General features: G+C 40.8%; 1 protein-coding gene and 1 long non-coding RNA gene across 5 annotated transcripts in view; one reads left to right on the top strand and one right to left on the bottom strand.

The window, feature by feature from the left end:
- The window catches only part of LOC128082687 (glypican-5-like), a 366,543-nt gene that overhangs the window by 238,038 nt on the left and 107,327 nt on the right, over positions 1 to 21,178 (bottom strand). For all 4 annotated transcript variants that reach the window (XM_052687115.1, XM_052687116.1, XM_052687113.1 and 1 more), the window contains exon 4: positions 311 to 441. In XM_052687115.1, the coding sequence (XP_052543075.1) occupies positions 311 to 441 (131 nt within the window). The remainder of the gene's footprint in view (positions 1 to 310; positions 442 to 21,178) is intronic.
- LOC128082696 (uncharacterized) lies at positions 2,473 to 8,576 on the top strand. The gene is made up of 3 exons (XR_008207799.1): positions 2,473 to 2,514; positions 7,351 to 7,494; positions 8,438 to 8,576. It is a non-coding gene; the product is annotated as an uncharacterized LOC128082696 (long non-coding RNA).

Here is a 21,178-nt window from a genome sequence, read left to right as displayed (position 1 = left end):
CAACATAGATTCAACCGGGGAAAAAACTCAGACTTTGAGGGAAAAGCTTTCATCATTTTCATTGAAAGTTTCTGGAAATAAAAACATCTTGGTGCTAAATAGAGACATCAAGTCTGGCCTGTTGTTTCTGGGGAGATCTGCAATGCAATATCACGTACACATTTATGTAACTATCAGCAATGGCAATAACAGAGCATGCATGCACAGGATGACAGAAATATGCCTCTGGCTTAAACAGTATGGGACAAGGAACCACAAGCATGAATTGTGAGGCAGAATTTATCTGAACTCAGCCATTGCTTAGGGTTACCTTCTTTTATTGTTCAGACTAGCATGAGCCAACACAAGTGTCTGGGCTTCAGTTGCTTCCTTCACTGGCACTATATGGCCTGATGGCTGGTTCCCTTCTTGTTGTTTGGGCTGTCCACACACTTTATCGACCTGTGTGAAAGGAAGGGAAATAAAAACTGTGTTTGAACAGTGAAAATGATTTCTAATTGCACAAGGGTCAGCCTGCTCCTTGTTGTTGGCATTTACTGCAAGAGAAAGTGTCCAAGGGACAGAAATAAATTATTCTTCTTTCCAGGATCTAGAAACTAGCTGTCTGCAGAAGGATGAGCTATAGGGAAAAAAGCACTGTTACCAGAAAGCCATCAGCTGTGCATTTGTTACTGGATACCAGACTATAGCACATCTAGAAACAAGTTGAAATGATGACACTTCTATGTAGCTCAATTTAAAAGTGACTGATGAAAGTGTTGCCAAATCCAATTATGTAGAAACGTACTTGGAGAGCTTGAAGGTCAAGAAATTTTGGTCCAGCATCTGCCCTATGTATAGAGAGCAGAGTCTTACGTCCTATTTGGATTTTGAACAAGCTTACACTCAAACAAGCTTCCCAGCCTTTAACGAGACAATGTTCCCTTAAAATAAGGAAATAAGTAGAAAAATTCAACACAAATAAATAACTGTCAATATAGTAAGTGGTCTTTCCTTGGAGAAACAGAATAAAAAAACACCACCCAGCTACAGGAATCACCAGTGCCTTAGATCCTAGGTCCTGAACAATAATACTGCTCAGCTACTTGTCCTTACCGTCCCTCCTGGAGCCTCTCATAAGGGAATTCATGCAACAGCAGAAGAAAGCAAGCTTGCATTTATCCTCTGTGCACTGTGCATTTGGCACTGCTCTTGCATCCTGATACATTTATCTGCTCTAACAGTTTTAAGTCACAACATTAAAATAAAGCTCTTCCCTTTCTAATCCACAAATAACTCACAGACAACACGAAGCAAACACAAAAAGAGGACAAAAGAAATCCTAATACTGGCATGGTAATAGCAAAGCCTTAATCACACATAATGTATCATACCACACAGTGCTGACTCTTATCCCTTATTCAGTTTTCTACCATAACATGGATTGAGAAGGATTCATGCTAGCCTATGCACTTTGCTGCATCTTTAATGTCCATACTGAGTCATGGCTGCGTATCTTCTTTCTTCTGCCCCTCTGCATCACTACATTGTATATATTTGTGTCCACGGCAGTACAGGACAATTTCTCTATCTTAGCCCATCTCCTCCAGAAAACTACTGTTAGAAACCTCTCTACAAGATACCTCTGAAAAAAACAGGCCGATTGAATATGAAAAGTGGGAATGTGTACAGACATAGCACTTACCATCAATCTTAGGTGTGTGAGCTACAGCCTGGTCCAGTATAATACACTGTAAAGGAGGCAAAACTAGCAAATGAATGCAAGTGTACTGGATTAACCCTGACATACATGCAGCAGTCAGAGCAGGAGCCAGCCACCTCATTAAGTACTGTGTATATTGTTCTTGCTACACCATGGACCATCACCACATCACTTTAAAACACAGCTTCATAAAATAAAATAGAAAACACTATGGAAATGAAAATATAAGAAAAAAAGTATCTTTCAGAGTTCTCTGGAGCTCAACAGAGGGTGCACCTGGGCTACAATCCTGCAAAGGACTCTCTCCCAGAGTCCCAGAGACTCTCTCCTGGATATCCCAGGTCTACAACACAGAGACCAAATTCCTACCACAGTTTTCTGCAAAAACCATTTTGGTTTAACTGAAGTTTATATCTTCAAATTATACACAACTCAAATTGCATCACTATTGCTCTAACCAACTGTTAGAGCACTTTGGAAAAGTAATGTAATTTTCGCAAATGTGAGTGTACACAAGCAATGAAGAACTCTCCGATTTTGTTTTCCTATGCAAAATTTCAAAGGGATTTAAAGTCCTTGTCTTTGATATTGTATGGGAACTGCTGAGTCACGGCCTGAACCTCTGATTGATCACGAGGTGAGCACTGAGTCAGCCACGGGAGCACAGTTGAATTGCCTTCACCTGTGCTGCTGGAAGGAGTGGAGCCTGGCTGCATCTCTCCCAGACCCATTTAAGAGCTGACTGCCAGTGGGGAAGGATCTCTTCTGGAGATCTGCTATGCTGGAGTTTTGTGAGTGAGCCCAGGATACAGGTAAGCTTTCTATCTCCTTTCTTTTTGTTATCGTAATCTGATTTGTCTAACTCTCTTGTTTATTTTGTAAGTATGACTTCTTAATATTCATTGATTATACAGTTATGAATCTGTAGTTTAAGCATCCAAATGAAAATACTTGTTTTGCTCTGATTTGTGTTTTTGACATGAGAGAAATAAAATCATCTGTTAAGTTGCCAAACCTTAAATTCTAGGTTTTCTTTCTAACTGATATTAAGAGCTTCCTGCAATTCAAACAACCACAGTACTTTTGGAAAAAAAAACTATTTCTCAGTGGAAAACTTTAACTGTTCAAAAGAAGATGACTCGTTCAATGAAACAGTAGGTCGCAGTCACTTTCTTTTTTTTTTGCCTTGTGGACATTTTAGTCCCTCTTCTCCCAATACACTAGAAAACATTAGAAATCCTATGCAATTGAAACTGTTGCATATGTGTTTTAATCTTTAGTAAAACTAACAAGATGGGAGATACAATTATAAGATATTATTAGTAATAACAGTAATTCTTCAATGACTCAGTTGACTGCCTGGTACAAGGAAGAAACAAGTGCAGTTAGGCAGACCCTGTCGAATACCACTTGACACATTTAGGAGCAACATATTATGCACAACTGGGGCAGAGGTCATCAGCGTCACAGCAGGAGCGCACAGTGCGCAGTTGGTCCCACATGCAGTGCATCTCACTCCTCCATGTTACTGTTGACCACCAGATGTTCTTTCTTCCTGTCCTCTTCAGGGCAGTAAGGACAGAGTACTTCATTCCACCACAGTTCCCATGTGTATACAGGTGGTTTGAGAACCTCTATGCCTTTGGATGTGAAGACCAAACTCCTCTTTGGCTTTTGAGTTACTCCTCATTTGTCCCATTTGTTTCATGTTTTCAGTGAGCTGTAGAGAAAGCTAACTACACTGTTATTACTTAAATGTGAACTGTGATGTCTCACTGAATTGTGTATTTATTCTGCAAAGTACTAGGACAAAATGCTGAGTTGTATGATATTTAATAATATGTCCTCTCTAACAGTTTACTGTTTTCAAACACACAACTGATAACTTGGATTCCTCTTATATCATTCAAATAATCAATGTTTCACAAATATATACATTTTTACTGGACTTAAAGTTGTTTTCTTTTTTAGCATATACACCAATGATGTTACTTTAAATATCTTTCAACAACCATTAGCTACATTTCTTCCCTGAACTCTGTAATGAAATACAGACTCATAGGTGGATTATTCAACCTCTTACTATTTGTTCTTTAAAAGAATGACTATTTACAATTGTTGAAAAGTCTTAACAAAATAAATTGGAAAAAAAGAATCTTATTTGAAATCTTTTGAACTCTTACAGCTTGAGCAACCTTAAACACTGAGGTCATATTTAATATATCCTATATAATCAAACAAGGGAAAAATGTCATGCCCTTCCAGATGCCGAGAGTATCTTAACTCCCTGAAGCAGGAGACCTTTTCACTAGTTCACAGTAGTAACTTTCTTTTAAACAGTATTGTAAAATATTTTCTACTGATTGAACTTACAAGATATTATTAAAATGCAGACAGATTTTTCCAGCAGGTTATTTCCCCTGACTGTGTGTGAAGTTTTGCAAAAATCCAGAGGCTGGGTCACAGGACCATAGAAAGGCACAGGTTAAAAGGGACCTTAAAAATCATCTAGTTCTACCCACCCTGCCATGGACAGTGCTGTCAGCCATCAGATCAGGCTGCCCAGGGCCCCATCCAACCTGGCCTTGAACCACTCCAGGAATGGGGCATCTGCAACTCAGGGCAACCTGCACCACCCCCTGAGGAAAAAAATATTGCTCCTAGTATTTAATCTAAATCTCCCTTCTTTTAGTCTAAAACCGTTTTCCCTTGTCTTACCACTATTTGCTCATGTAAAAAGTTGATCTCTCTCCTCCTTATAAGCTCCATTTAAGTACTGGAAAACCGCAATGACGTATGCCCAGAATGTTCTCCAGGCTGAACAAGCCCAGCTGCCTCAGCCTGTCTCCATGAGAGGTGCTCCAGCTCTCTGCTCACCACTGCGGTCCTTCACTGGACCTGCAGGCGACACCAAGTTGGAAGTGTCAATCTGCCTGAGGGGAGGAAAGCCATACAGAGGACTCTGGATAGGCTGGATCAATAGGCTAAGGCCAAGTGTATGAACTCCAACAAGACTAAGTGGTGGATCACTTTGGTCACAATAACCCCAGGCAACACTATGGACTTGGAGCAGAGATGCTGAGAAGTGGGATTGTTCAGTTTGGAGAAGAGACTTTATTGTTCTCTACAACAACTTCCTGGAAGGTGGCTGTAGTGATGGGGGAGTTGGCCTCTTTTCCCAGTTTACAGGGATAGGGCAAGAGCTAATAACTTCAAGTTGTTCTAGGGGATGTTCAGGTTGTGTGTTTTTGTTTTTTTTTTTTCTCTCAGAAAAAGCAGTGTGGCATTGGAATGGACTGCCCAGGGAGGTGGTAGAATCACCAGTGTTGGAGAGTTTAAAGAAATTTGTAGATGTGCCATTGAGGAACATGTTTCAGTGGCGGTGGTGGTGATGGATTGATGGTTGTACTAGATGACCTCAGTTGTCTTTTCCAACTTCAGCGGTTGTATGAGTCCATGTTTTTTTCCAGCCACTGGGGACTTCACGTGACAGACATAACTTTTCAAATAAGATGGAAAGCGGCTTGGCAAACATAAGCCTGTTCCTTCAAGACTTTGGGGTGCATGTCAAGCCTCAGAGGCTTGTACACATTCAGCCTCATGAGGCAGTATCAGAATTGCGCTGCTTTTACAGTGGGAGAGATTTTGCTACCCTGATCTATGCCTTGAGGCTCAGAGGCTTGAGCAGCATGAGAAGCCTGACTGCCAATGAAGACCAAGGCAAGAAACTCATTGAGTACCTCAGCATTCTCCATGTCTGTCGAAGCCAATTCTCCCTTCACATTTATCAGAAAGTGTGGAGCAGGAAGTTAACCTCAACAACTCTAAGAGTCTCCTGGATTGCTTGCAGCCAGACATGTTGCTTTCTCAGAAGATATCTGGATGTCTGAAATGCGTGATCAGGATGAAAGCCTGTGAGTGAAATACTTCTTGCAGATGAAGCAAGAAAGCCCCATCAAGCAGGATTCCCTTGATCAGGCAGCCTGTAGTAGAGTCTGACCATCAGATCTCCTTTATTAATCTGGTCCTTAATTTTAATACATGTGCTCTCAACTTGATCATTGCTGTTTCTCAGAGACAGCCCTTAACAATCTGTCCACTTAATACAGAGGGCAGTTCTCCTGCCCATCCTGTCCTGCCATTTCCTTTCAAATAGCTTATAACCCTTGATCGTAATACTCAGTTGTTCAATTCTTCCTACCATGCTTCAGGTCAGGTCATTTTTCTAATTGTATCATGGCTTTCAACTCTTCCTGCTTATTTCCTAAGCCATATGCATTGGTGTAGAGGCACTGTGTTGCCTTCTTGGAGAGCTCTTCTAAATTCCTCTGCAACAAATCTGAGTTTTTCCTATGCTGCATACTAAAGTGATAGTATTCTTCAGTTCTTCTTCTGTCACTCGGAATTCCATCTCCTCTCCCCATTTAATCTAGTTTAATGCTCTGCTAATCAATGTGGACAGCTTGCTGCTGCACTCTCTGACATCTCTGCCTGGCTCCTGTTGGCTGCTCAGGCCTCAAGCTACAGACTGCACCCTGCACACTCTACTAAGAAGTTTCAAATGAGAACTGGGGGGTACCAGTTTCAGCTGTGAAGCTGGAAGTGAGAGAAACAAGGAACGCTGAATTATGAGGCAACCAGGTTTCAATTTTCAGACTTATGTGCTTGCTATGAGAACTCATTTTTGTTGATTCAGGTATACACTTGTCACTTAATTACCACACTGTCTCAAGAACAGGAATCTTGTTCACTACTTCCCTTCACCACTCCCAAAATTTGCTACTGATCATTCTTGTCTGCCTTTGTTGTGATAGTTGTCTTTACACACTGACAGCGTGAAAAGGTTGAGGTTCATTTTATAATTAATTCTAATAATCTGGTATGGAAGGAAAATCCCGTTGGGAGTCAATCTAAGTCACTGTAAGAGTGAACAATTGGGTAGCGTTAAAGTTCACATAAGAAGAAAATCAATTACAAGAATTAAATTCAAATTTCTTTTGTCACTTTTCAAATTCATTGCAATGTATCAAAATGTTGTTGCCTTTTAGGAGTTCATTAATTATTCCCATTCTGAAGTGAAATCAATTATCAAAATACTGCTGGAACTTTCTTCCATTAAACTTACAATGCAACTAAGAAAATCCCTTCAGAATTTGCTTTCTGAACTTTAATAAAGGTAGCATAGAAAAAATAATATTTATTACAGAAATGCAAGTATATTAAAAAAACTGTAAAAAATCTCATCCTCATGTAGTAGGCTCCCCTGCTGTGGAAGTGCTGTACAAAGTGAACACTGAACAGCTGTGGGTATCACTGCAAACACAAGTTCCTAGCACATAGAACAGCAACAAGAAGCAAAGCAATTGATGCACAAAGCTGTTCACCCCCAGACAACCGCTGGTCAGACAGATGCTGAGAAAGAGCGATCTTTGCAGCCATCTGACATGGTTTTATGTTGAGCATGTGTTGTGTTATGGACTATCCCTTTAGCCATTGCGGGTCATCTCTGCTAGCGGGGCCCTTCTCAGCTCTTCTACACCATCCAAAACCAGGACACTCAAGAAAAGGTACTGAACACACTTTGCTGCTGTATCCAGCATTGGTGCACCCACATTTTAAGTGCCATTTTCTCTTCCTCACATTTACAGAAGGAATGGTAAACAACACACCAAAAAGGGCAACTATAATCAAGTGACAGGGCAGCTGACTCATGACGAGAGACTACAGAGAATGACTCTTCAGAGAAAATGTTTGGTCAAGATTCACATTTATCATGAACTCCAGTCTAAAAGGTGAATACTGAACTGTTTAGCTATCTACAATACCAAAACTAGGATGCAGTTGATGGAAGTCTAAACATTGATTTAAAACAAATAGAAGTCCTTCCTTACCAACTGAACTACTAGAACTTGCTGCCTCAATCGCAGCAGTAGCAGCTTCAAAAGGGACTAGCGAATGTTATATCCATGAGATCCATGCACATATCCCAGCAGGATTAGGTAGATGTTTTCCTTCTAATAATCCCTACGTAAGAGATGTAATGCTGGGAGAGAATGGATGGCAGAAAATAGTCAGACTTTTGTTTCTCCCAAAAGGGTGTCTCCTTTAGGCATTGCCAGAGAAGACTGGGTGAAACAGACCATCTAACTGGAGTCTGGTGGTCATCTACACATAGTTACTGCAATTGTAATGCTACAAAATATGAGAATTATTTTGGAGCTGGCCAACTAGACCGTAAACACGCATTCTTTATATCTGAACAACTAGAAATTTGAAAGTAATTATGAGGAACCTGAGCAAGATGTGATCCATGTATGACTTGGTCACAAAATTCTCGGAACGTGCATTTCAGCTTCAAGTTTGACATACTTTCAGAGGTGGGCATCAGCAGTCAAGTATACAGGCACAAGCCCAGACAACAGAAATCATCATCCTAGCAGGCCTGTTTGCACTTTCCTCCTAAAAACAGCTCTTAAGTGAAGTGTTTTGCTTCCAGTCTTAAGATAATTTTTTCTCAGTAGTTTTCATGTGGTTGGTATATCCAAAAAAAGGCAGTAAATGGTAAAACAGAGAAGGATCCATTTTTGTTTACTCCATTACTTTGATTTGGTGTCTATAAAATATTACATTAATTTTATAGCTAGTTGCATAAATAATTGTTCTTGTTTTACAGGCTCTGAAATGATTGAAATACTTCTCAAGGCCACTGTGTATTTTGTGCCACTTCTCTTTCAGGATAGCTGAAAGCAGGGTGATGTGAGCTGAGGACAAAGGACAGGCAGAACACCCATGTGCCAAAGAAGGGATCCAAGGTCACATGCTTAAAAGCTGCTGACCAAAGTTCCTTTGCAGTCAGAAAAGGACTTGAAATTAAACATATATTTTCTTGAAGCTTGGTTTTTAAGATATGGAGAAAGCACTCCCTAAGAAGCAGAAGCATTTACTCCAAACTGAGATAAGTACATTATAAGCAAATTCTAAGGCTTCTCTTCTGTGCCCTAAAGAAATAACTTCTAACTCAGCAGCAGTGTGCTGCTTATCATGTATACCAAAACAGACAGGTTTTCTTCTCACTCTAGAATCTCAGGCAGATGTTACTGGGAGTTAGGCCATCAAAAAGGATGGAGACACTGCGCTCAGTGGAAAACACTACCTTCTCCACAGAAAACAACAGTAGGATGTTTAAAATTGGATGCCTCTGATGGATGTGTGAGACATTAATCATAGCACAAAACATCTCAGACGGATGCAAACCAAGCAGCAGACAGAGCAGGAGAAAATACTGTGTGCATGAGTGTACATAAAACTCTCAAGGCTTTCTCTAGTGTTCGGGTACTTTGCTAAAGATTCATCTCACACCTCAACAGGACAGCATCAAGATTTGGTGTTTTTGTGCACACAGGTATTGCTTCCATAGAGGGAACTGAGGGTTAAAGTCACACTCTATAATGCTAAAATACCAGATAGTTGTTAGCAAGAGAAGTATCAAGACTGACTGTAATCTAGTATTGTCAAATTGCTATAATTCAATTCATATTACAAACTCTTAAAAATAAAAAAGCCATCTGAATTTCAGTAGGGAAAAGCTTCCATTTAAATTTAGATGCCTTGTGATTAACAAAAAAAAAAAAAACAAAAACAAACAAAAAAACCAACAAATAAACCAAAACACACTATTGGAAAGCACAGTCAAAGCTTTCCTACCTGCTTGTCAACCAGCAGCACTGGAATGCATTTGTAGGTCAGTTATTTTCTTGGTAAGAATACCCTGCCTCTGGGAAGCATTCTTTTCATTTCCAACTAGAGTCCTGCATGGCGTTTATCAACACTGCAACTTTCCCATCATGGGGCCTGTATCTCACAATAGGAAGTAACTTTTTATTTTTATTCCCGTTTTGCAGACAGGGAAGCTAGGGCAGAGAGATTAAAAAATCTGGGAAATGCATGTAGAGCAGGCTTGGAACCAATCACCTTCTTTCCAAGTGGCAATTTATTTCTCTGACAATTAAATCTCATTCACTGTTCAAAAGCCCTGGCAAAGTGCCTGCACGATTACATACTTGCCTTGCTTACCCGAAACTCTTGGCTATGCAGAACTGGGCTACAAGCCTTACGAGTTTGGTCTCACTAGCATCCTAGTGCATCCATGGCTCCCTGTGCAGACCCAAACACAAAGACAATCCAGGCAAGACGCACCTAAGCAGGAGTCCAAGACCACCCAGCAGCCCAGCACAGCAACAAGAGTTGGCAATCATCAATGCAGCACAACTTATTCTTTACAGCTGTAATTAAACTGCCCTGAATACACCAGTTTGTTTCACTCCATAATTGTTTTACTTGCCTTAAATAGGAACTGGAAGCAGTTGGTTTAAGCTATATGGTCAATGCTCATCTGCTTTTCAAAACATGTATGAGGAGTTTTTCCATGAATAACACGCATTTCTTTACTTCCTTCAGTGCACTAGAGAAGAATTTGTTTCCTCCTTTTATTCAGCCACAAGAAAGCAGTATTGACTAAATCAAAGCTAAATTAAGCCACTGGTGCTTTCAATGCAGGTGCCAAGAGACACATAAAGCATGCCCACAATCATGTAAAACAAGGGCAAAGAAAAAAGTAATTCACTGTGAGCCGGCTTTATTTACATCCCCACCTCCATTCCACAGTCTGCAGCCAGAACTCATGAGCTGATGCTCAGCAGCAGGCTCATGGAAAGAACAGGCTAGCCAGGCTTCCTGCTTGGCCACCTGTCTCTTGTGCTTCTTCACACACAGCCAACTCTGCCTGCATCACTGCACCCTGGTAATTCAAGTTACCCAGGCACTACTTGAAGAAGGACCAGACCTTCCTACCAGAGTGACATCCCAGAGAGCCCTTCTGAGCAGCAGACTCATTTCAACAGTCTCCCTATGCTGTAAGGTCCCATCTGTGTTCGTGTCCTGCCAGAGCAGGCCACTCTCACACAGCCTTACACAGCAGCGTTCATCTCACAGAGCTTAAAAGTAGTTCCAATTCCATGAGTAATTGCCCTGAGAACTGACAGATGTGGAGGAGCCTAGTATGCCTTCTCTTCATACCTCTTCTAGCATGCCTTTCTTCATTAACAGTATACCAGCTTGACAGCCTGTTGCAGAGCTAACATCATAAATAGAATCATAGAATCCTTAGAATTGGAAGGGCCTCAGAGGGCCATCTCATCCAACTCCCCTGCAATGAACAGGGTCACCACAGCTGGATCAGGTTGCCCAGGGCCTTATCCATCCTCACACGGAAAGTCACCAGGGACAAAGCATCAACTACAACACTAGGTAACCTGTTCCAGACACATAGACAGGCGGAGCAGTAAGCCCAAGAGAACGCCATGAGGTTCAAACTAATCCAAGTGCAAGGATTTGCACCTGGGCCACAGAAGCTTCCACTACCAATAAAAGCTGGAGGATCTAAGATGAAGCACAGTCTTGCCAAAAAGGACTTGGGGGTACTGGTGGATGGCAAGCTGGAACTGTTTCAACCACATCCAGGGCTGCATCAAATAAGCGTGGTTTGCAGTCCTGCTGCACTGCTTTGCTCTGCTGAGACCTCACATTTAGTGCTGTATCCAGATTTGGAATTCTCAGTGCATGAGAGACATGGATCTGTTGAAGCACATCCAGGGGAGGGCCACAAAAATTACAGAATTGTAGAAGTGGTTTTTTCCATGGTTGGAAAAGATCCCCAAGATCATCCAATACAACCATCCACATAACACCCACATTTCCCCACTAAACACGTCCCTCAGTACAACATCTAAATGTTTCTTGAACACCTCCAGGAACAGTGATTCCATCACCTCCCTGGGCCGCCCATTCCACTCTTTCTGAGGAATTTTTTTGTCCTAATATCCAACCTCAATCTTCCCTGGCACAACTTGAGGTCATTTCCTCTCGTCCTGTCGCTACTTGTACGGGAGAAGAGGCTGACCCCCACCTCATTGCAGCCTCCTCACAGAGAGTTACAGTGAGCAATGAGGTCTACCCTGAGCCTCCTCCAGACTAAACAATCAATGTTCCCTGAGCTGCTCCCCATAAGACTTGTACTCCAGGTCCCTCACCAGCTTCATTGCCCTTCCTGGATATGCTCCAGGGCATCGATGTCTTTCAGTGTAGAGAGGGGCCCAAAACTGAACACAGTGCTCAAAGTGTGGCCTCACCAGAGAATCACAGAATTATAGAATCACAGAATCATAAGGTTGGAAAGGACCTGTAAAATCATCTGGTTCAACTGTCCTCCCATCACCACTGCTCCCACAAGCACTAAACCAGATCTCACAGCTCCTCATCCAGACACCACTTGAACACTGCCAGGGACGGCAACTCCACCACCTCCCTGGGCAGCCATTCCAGTGCCGGACCACTCTCTGAGAGAAAAAGTTCTTCCTCATGTCTAACCTAAACCTCCTCTGGTACAACTTCTGGTCATCTCCTCTGCTCCTGTTTTTTGCCTGGGAAAAGAAGCCAAAACCCTCCTCCTCACAAGCTCCTCCAGGAAGTTGTAGAGTGCCATGAGGTCTCCCCTGAGCCTCCTCTTTTCCAGACCAAACAATCCCAGCTCCCTCAGCTGCTCCTCATAAGACTTGTGCTCCAGACCCCTCACCAGTTTCACTGCTCTTCTCTGGACACGTTCCAGGGCCTCAATGTCTTTCTTGCAGTGACGGTCCCAAAACTGAACACGGTACTCAAGGTGCGGCCTCACCAGAGCTGAGTAGAGGGGGATCATAGAATCATAGAATCACCAAGGTTGGAAAAGACCTATAAGATCATCCAGTCCAACCGTTCACCTACTACCAATAGCTCCCACTAAACCATATCCCTCAACACAACATCCAGTCTTTCCTTGAACACCCCCCGGGTCGGTGACTCCACCACCTCCCTGGGCAGTCCATTCCAGAATGGATGGTGACCTCCCTGCTCCTGCTGGCCACACTACAGCTGAGTACAGGGGGACAATCATCTCTCTGCTTCTGCTGCCTGCAATATTTCTGATACAAGCCAAGATGCTGTTGGCCTTCTTGGCTACTCAGGCATATAAAATAATCCAAGGAATGAAACACCTCCTCTACAAGGACAGACTCAGAGAAATGGGGCAGGCTCTTTAGCAGAGTCCATTGTGATAGGACAAGGGGAAATTGTTTCAAACTAAAAGAGGGAAGATTTAGATTGGTTATAAGGAAAAAGTGTTTTATGTTAAGAGCGATGAAGCACTGGCACATGTTGCCCGGAGATGTGGCAGATGCCCCATCCTTAGGGACACTCAGGGTCAGACTGGAAAGGGCTCTGAGAAACCTGACTTTTAAACCTTTAAAGGCCCTTCCCAACTCTGACTGCTCTATGATTCTAATGCTGAAAAAGCTGTAAAGGTAATCAGTCACTACTGGACCAAGTGATAAATGACAGGATGTGAGGAAACGATCTCAGGTTGCACCAGAAGATATTTAAATTAGATATTAGGAAAAATTTCTTCACAGCAGATGAGCTTCCAGGGATTGGTGAAGTCCCTGTCTCCAGAGGAATTTAAGACAAGCATATGTGGCATTAATGATAAGACTTAATGAGTCAGGAGGATGGTTGGACTTGATGATCTTGAAGATCTCCTCCAACCTAGATGATTCTATGATTTACTGTGTAATGTTCTACATTACAGGAGACAGAAGCCATTTCACTGAGCCACAGCTCAGTTTTCTTCACTGGACTTAGTTATGTAACTTATACAGACTCACTGTATCATCAATCTAAACAGCATCCAGGAAGGTTTTGAGTTTGCAGATCCTAGAGTACATTCTCTCAGGTTTATAGAATACTTTAATATATAAAATGAAAGCTCAGCACCTACTGAGTTCTACTAAGGCCTGGTTTATCAATGAGATCTGGAAGCAAGAGCTTGGCAGACCACCAAGAAGACTGCAATTGTCTGGTTGCAAAACAAAACAAAACAAAACAAAACAAAACAAAACAAAGCTAGGGATACAATCACACTTGAAGCCACTTCATTACCATATGCAGAATCTACTGCAGCTACAATTTCATCTTTGAATTCAGACTCCTGCAAGGAGTTACAAAGCACCACGACTAGATACTGTCATAAAATCTTGTAACCCATCAGCAACAAATATTAGCAACTAAAGTATTAACCAAAAATAACTTTCCAACTTTCCAATTCATTTTTGTATTGACTTCTAACAGTTTCTTTCTTCTCCAAAATTTGTGAGGAATTTTCACACTTAACACAGATAAAGTTTCATTGATATAAACTCATCAGTTTGCCCAGAGCACAGGTTGGGCTATTGATGAACTAACTGAAACTGGATATTAAATATGATGAAAGCATCTTCACTGAACTGCAAAAATTGTAACATTAATTATTCAATATGCATATGGGATAAGCAATCAAAACTTTAATATAACAACAAACTGGCTTAAAGTTCACTATTATTACTGAACTCACATCATCAATCAACACCAGTAAGCAAACAGCCACAGTAGATGACTGATTACCTCAGTAAAAAGCGTTGCATCTGTTTATTTTCTTACAGGTGGCTGACATGACAAAAGCGGTTTACTATATGTCATAGTTTTATGACTTTTTGTTATTGATATTCCATATCATAACATCATGTGGGCCTGTGGGACTGTTGTCCTCCCGTCATGGACACAGATAGATCTAGAGATAATTCTGTGACACCACAGCTGAAGCAAAAGGACAGATATTGAATCATAGAATGGCTTGGGCTGGAAAGGACTTCAAGGATCATCAAATTCCAACCCCCTGCCACAGGAAGGGTTGCCAATCCATAAATCAAGCACTTTTTTTTTAGTGCTTTTACCTACGTTACTCATATTAGCGTCGCTACTCTGAATGACACCACAGCAAAGAACACTTGATGAGAAACAGACCGAGGTGTAAGCTTTGGCTGAAACTGGTAAAACACAAGATGTGACCATGTATCTGATCTGCCAGATACAACAATCTATCTCCCAAGAAAAAGTGCACTCACACACAAAGGACTTACTATGCTGTGGCCTTTCTGCTGCTTCGATCAGTCACCCAAATTGCCTGCATATACAACTTTATTACGACAAAACCTTGTAGAAAGGCCATAGCATGAATAGGGATCAGCACCATTTCATAACTTTTTTTTTTTATTATTATTATTTTTTTAAACGTTAGAGATTAGAGCCCAGGCAACATAACATTAGGAGACACATAGGAAGTTAAAAAGCAAAACCAGCTTGTTTCTAAAACAGGTCATAATACAGTATGCCTGTAATAATGAAAAAGCAAATGAAAAGCATGCCAATTCTTGTTATTCTTTGAGTTAGACTGTGCCCTTGGGTAGTATATGAAACCCCAGAAATGCAAAATATGGAAGTAATAAAAATACAATTGCTCAGAACTTGATAATGATCTCTGTGAAACAAAATCTGAGGTTTTTTGGTAGGCTCTGATGACTCTGAACATGAAATTAAGATGAAGGTATTTTAAATTAAACCTAAAATAAAAACAGCTGCTGGAAAACATACATGACCAAATTCTTCATCTGAACATGTGCTGCTTTGAGGTATTTTCTTTTAGATTTAAATGATCACTGCATTCTGTATATTCAACCCCAGTATAAAGCAAAGTCCAGTAGCTACTCTTGACATTCAGTTAAGTCAGTCTAATTTCATAGATGTTTGTCTGACAGCTCAGAACCACTGTAATTTCCATCCTAGTGAAGAATTGTACCACCAAATAAATGTATATACTGAGATAGCTGTAATTCTATGTGCAGTATGACCTATGAGATGCACATTCACTTAAGGCTAATGAAGTTCTTCCCTCCGTTCAGCTGGCCATTCTCAATGCCCAAGCATACGCAAAAAAAACCAAACCAAACCAAAACAAAAAAAAAAACAACCAAAAACCAACCAACCAATCAACCAAACAACAACAACAACAAAAACAAACAAACAAACAAAAAAAAACATAGTTAATTATTTTTTCTAGCAGTTAATTTTAGGAACAAAACAAGATGGATTCCTAACTGGAATCATCTTATTTTCATTTTATTATGAAAAAATTAGACCGCTTGAGAAACAAGAGAAAAACCCAAGAGAAATTACTGTTCTCTGATATATAGTGAATAGGTAATCTCATCATGGCCAGCCAAAGGGCATACTTAACTAGATGTACAGAATATAATTCCATTTGTATTAAATTACCAAATAAAAGATATTCCACACCACAGTGGAAAATTCCTAACTGAATAAACTTTGCAATACCTGGGAATCTGACCTTCTGTTCTCAGTACTACAAGATCCCATGGAAATTCAAGAGGGATACAAAATGCAATGCATTCTGCAGCATTGTGAATTGAATGAGGTTTTCATTCTTGTGTTATTTTGGTAGGTATCAAACAATGTTAGAGTTCCCTTTGCTGGTTGGATGGCAAGAAAAATGTAAGTAATTCATTTCATGGTGTGTGGAAAAAAGAAAAAAAAAAAGAATAAAAAACAAACTCAGTTTTAAGTCCTAAAGGCGGGCTGATATTAACAGCACTACACCAGCACAAATGCAAGCTGTAAAAACACTAGGAAGAAACGTTGCACTGTTTCATCCTCAGCCAAAGCAAAGCAGAAAAGTTCTGTTAGGAATCATTTGGCTGTCTGATAACAGAGTAATGCATGCTATGGCTGACTGCACCAGCATGACCTAGTTCTGGATTCAGCCAATTGCATTTAAAACATTCTAAGGCAGCTGAAAGAATTATTTCCAAAAATAATGCTCTTATTTAACCAGCAGCTGCTTTATCATCACCTGTGCCTAACTAGGTTTCCTGTTTATTTACTCAATGCTGATAAAAAAAAATCTAATTCTTGTGAAATTGTTTCTCACTATTTAATTTCACTGTAGCACCTGCACATCTCAGAACATTCTTGACAGTGAAAAGACAAATGTGTTTTTTTGACCTGGAAAAAAGGGCACATTATCATTGCCAAAATAAGGCAATATTTACCTCTCCATAAACACCAGGAGATAGCATTTTTTTTTTAAATCTGAAATGTAGAGAGGAAAAAATAACAGCCATGAAATACATTCATGCATTTTACAAAAACAAACAACAACAAAAACCAGTCCACACGCTGTGGATGACTACTGGTAATGCATCGCAGAACAGATATACCCTTTTTCTGTTTTCCACAGAGACTAAATCACCAGGACTTTATGTAATGAAGTTATGTACCAAACTGTCCACGGCAGACATGCATATAATACCGGAGCAGAGTAGAAACAACACTTACAAGATGTAAGAGTAAACACTCCATCTCCAGTAGCTATCTGCATCTTCAAAATCCCACCTTCTTCTCTTAATCTGTCTATAAAAGAATTGCTGGGATTGCTACACCAATGCCAGTTTGGGTTTTATTCTTTCCTGAGTCGCGAAACATTCACTTCTCTCCTTCCTTCCAGGCACCCTGACTGCATGAAGGGCCCCTGCTGACCCTGCCACAGGATTCAGCTCTGCATACATCATGTTATTTGAGGAAACCCTTATCTGGACAGCTGAAGTGTAAAGTATATACTTTATGTATGCTTAAATATATACAAACACACATATATATATATATATATATATAATGTAGATACTGAACATACTGAGTATAAAGTAAAGCAATGAAAAAGACCAGAAATCTGAAGAAAAGCCAATAAGGAAAGGGGAAAGGCTACAGAAACTGGCAGCAGTAGGCGCAGAGTAGTTCACTCCCCATCTTCAAGTACATAAAAGTGTGCTGCATGTAAGAATAACCTATTTGCCATATCAAGAGAAATACATATGTATACACAAGAGAGAAAAAGTAACAAGTAACAAAAAATTGTTTAAAATTAGCCTACCAATTGTAGTCTAAATAATTTACAGGGAGCAAGAAAACAGAAAACTGCTTTTAAAACAAAAAACACAAAATTCACTGGCAAGCATTCAGTTCAGGATGTATCACTTGACATGCCTGCTTTTCCTCGGCTTTCCAAACATAGGGATTTAACATCTCAAGAGGTTGAGGGTGTAAGGCAATGACTGACATTCTCTCCATCCCTGCCATCCATACTTTCCATCTATTTCCTTGCTTAGCATCAGAATTACTACACCATCTTTCAGCATCCATGGTCAACTGGAGAGAGGCCGCAAAGGATTGGAGGCTTCCCAGCATGACTCCCATTGGCAAGAAGGGTTGTAAAGAGGATCCAGCTATCTACAGGCCTGTCGGCCTGACCTCAGTAATGGAAGCACAGGGAAGGTAATGGAAGAGATCACCTCAAGTGCAATCACATGGTATGTGTAGGACAACTGAGGGATCAGCCCAGCCAGCACAGGTTCGTGAAGGGCTGGTCCTGCTTGGCCAACTTCATCTACTTGTACGATCGAGTGACCCACCTGGTAGATGAGGGAAAATATTTTGACTTGTCTTCCTAGACTTCAGCAAAGCCTTTGACACTGTCTCCCACAGCATTCTCCAGGGGAAGCTGGCATCTCATGGCCTGGACAGGAAACTTTGCTAGAAAAAGAATTGGCTAGAGGGCCAGACACAGAGTGATGGTAAATGGAATTACACTCAGCTGGTGACTAGTCATGAGCGGTTCCCCAGGAGTCAGCACTGGGTCTTGTCCTGTTCAATACCTTTATTGATGATTTGAATGGGGGGATTGAATGCACCCTCAGTTAAATTTGCAAATGACACCAAGCTGGGAGGAAGTGTCCATCTCCCTGGGGGTAGAAAGGCCCTTCAGAGAGCTTTGGACAGGCTGGATCACTGTGGGGAGGCCAAGGTGATGAAGTTCAACAAAACCAAGTGCCGGGTCCTGCATTTTGCCCACTCCAAAGCAATGCTACAAATGTAGGGCAGGATTACTGGAAGACTTAGCAGAAGAAACTGGCCTAGGTATGCTGGTCTATGCACAGCTGAACATGAGCCAGCAGTATGTTCAGTGGTCAAGAAGGCCAACGGCATCCTGGCTTACATCAGAAATAGTGTGGACAGCTGGAGCAAGGAAGTGATCCTCTCTCTGTACTCAGCTTTGGTGAGGCCACATTTTGAGCACTGTGTTCAGTTTGGGCCTCTCACTACACTGAAGGACATCAAGGCCCTGGAGTGTCTCCAAAGGGATTCGGAGCATAGGTCTTATGGGCAGCAGCTGAGGGAACAGTGATTGTTCAGTCTGGAGAAGAGGAGGCTCAGGGAAGACCTTGCTGCTTGCTGTAACTCCCTGAGAGGAGGCTGCAATGAGGTGGCGGTCAGCCTCTTCTCCCATACAAGTAGCGACAGGACGAGAAGAGATGACCTCAAGTTGTGCCAGGGAAGATTGAGGTTGGATATTAGGACAAAAAATTCCTCAGAAAGAGTGGTCAATTGCTGGAATGGGCGGCCCAGGGAGGTGATGGAATCACTGTTCCTGGAGGTGTTCAAGAAACATTTAGATGTACTGAGGGATGTGTTTAGTGGGGAAATGTGGGTGTTATGTGGATGGTTGTATTGGATGATCTTGGGGGTCTTTTCCAACCATGGTGATTCTATGAGTCTGTGATTCTACGAACTATAAAAAATTACCTAAAATTTTTACACCCCAATTTTGTAATAAATTATATATATTCTTGTGCAACAGTATATTCAATATGTTTAGAAAGTTTCCATGTTTACTTTGGAATATGAAACACACTGTAACAATTTTTTTAGGATATTCCTAGTGCAAGATTTGGAATGTGATTCACACCACAGCAAAATGTTTTTTTGTTGTTGTTGTAAGAATGCAAAGTGCAAGCTCCCTAGAAAATGAGATGGGTATTTAAAAATGAGTTAGACACTATAACTTGGAAGTTGAATGCACTCACAAAACATGGCCATAAAAAGGAACAAAGTTATATTTTGCTATGCAAATCTCAGCTTTTTTTTTTTTCTTCAAAGAGCATTAGTTCCCTAAGTGACTCACAATCAGTTTAGCTGATCTCGGTAGAAAATGCATATCTTATTTAAAAGAATGAAAAGTTACTTTCACTCACGATATGAAAGTCTCCACAAACTTTAAGTAACAAAAACTCATTTAAAGGGGTAGTTCTCTCAGAGGTATAATCTTACTATTTTCAAGAGAGGCCTATTAAAAGAGTTTATTTGTGAAAGGATAATCTTCTGCAGTTTGAACTTTCTCACCAAACTCTCCTCTAATTGCTATGCGGTGTAGGAGCTAAGACTGCTTGTAATGCTAGACATGTCTATTGAATCAGAATTAACCTTTTATTCCAGATATTTGCTTTGTAACTTTTTGCCATCACTAGACACTTCCAAGGAAATATACTTCTGTACTTTCAAAGCATAGGTGACTTTTAGGTAATTCACTATCCAGTTGATTCAAAATACTCATCATTTTGTGTAAAGCCATTCAGAAAAATGCAGCTTTACTTAGTCACTTCTACTATGTGAACCATACTGTGATGAAAAAATAGAAGGAACATCATAGTGTAACACAAAATTAAAGAGTCCAAAATTAGAGACCAGAAGACTTACTTCTATTAAATATAAATGGCAAGAGAATAGCATGACTGTGACAGCAAATCCATTTCAGGAGAAAAAAAGAACGTAACAACCATCAACACTAGTGGTTTATGAAAACACACTGCAAAGAAAGACTGATTACTGTGATACTCATTCCACTTTATTTATCATGGAACTGTATGCTTTACTTACACCACAAAGAGATCAGGGTTTGTTCACTTTGCATATATAAAACCACGAAGCACACATACAAGTACTCTGCAATGCAAAATACAGATAACGCATGATGTCTGTAGGAAAGAAAAGCAAGTAAGCACGTCAAATTAGAACATCACATTTAAGCAGGTGTTGCTGGCATATCATAAATGCACCTTTGCCACGAACTTAAAAACAAAAAAAAAAATTAGAACTTGATGTAAAAATTAATCCCAAAATGCCCATTGGTTTCTCCCTTCAGTGCTCTGAATTTTATTTTCAGTCTATTTAAAAAAAAGATTTGTTAAGATCATGTGCTGTTGGAGCAGCACTAGGGAATGTGGGAAAGCAAAAAACAGTCTTTGTGTTAGCCAAGCCACAAAGCATCTACAGAGCTGAACTCATCATGGAAATGTCAGGATGCTGACAGCTGACTGACACACTGGCCACTACTCGCGCATTCCCCTGCGATTGGATACAACATGGCTGTTTCTGGACAGAACAGCTCACATACAGCACAGTTATGTGCAACCTCAAGGAAAAAGAAGACATCTGAGAAATCACTAGATTGACAAAATTCCTTGTTTGCTGCAAGGGAAAACTTCTACACCTTTGTCTTCCTGTCTCTTCCCCAAGGGAGACAGCAGTGCTCCCCAGCCACAGCAAGGCACAAGCTAGCTGGCTGGCTGAGGCTTCTGGTTGGAGTCCCTGCAAACGCCTTCTCAA

Source organism: Tympanuchus pallidicinctus, unplaced genomic scaffold, assembly GCF_026119805.1.
Source record: "Tympanuchus pallidicinctus isolate F22 unplaced genomic scaffold, pur_lepc_1.0 scaffold22, whole genome shotgun sequence".
NCBI lineage: Eukaryota > Metazoa > Chordata > Aves > Galliformes > Phasianidae > Tympanuchus > Tympanuchus pallidicinctus.
This window is presented reverse-complemented; position numbering and strand designations above follow the sequence as displayed.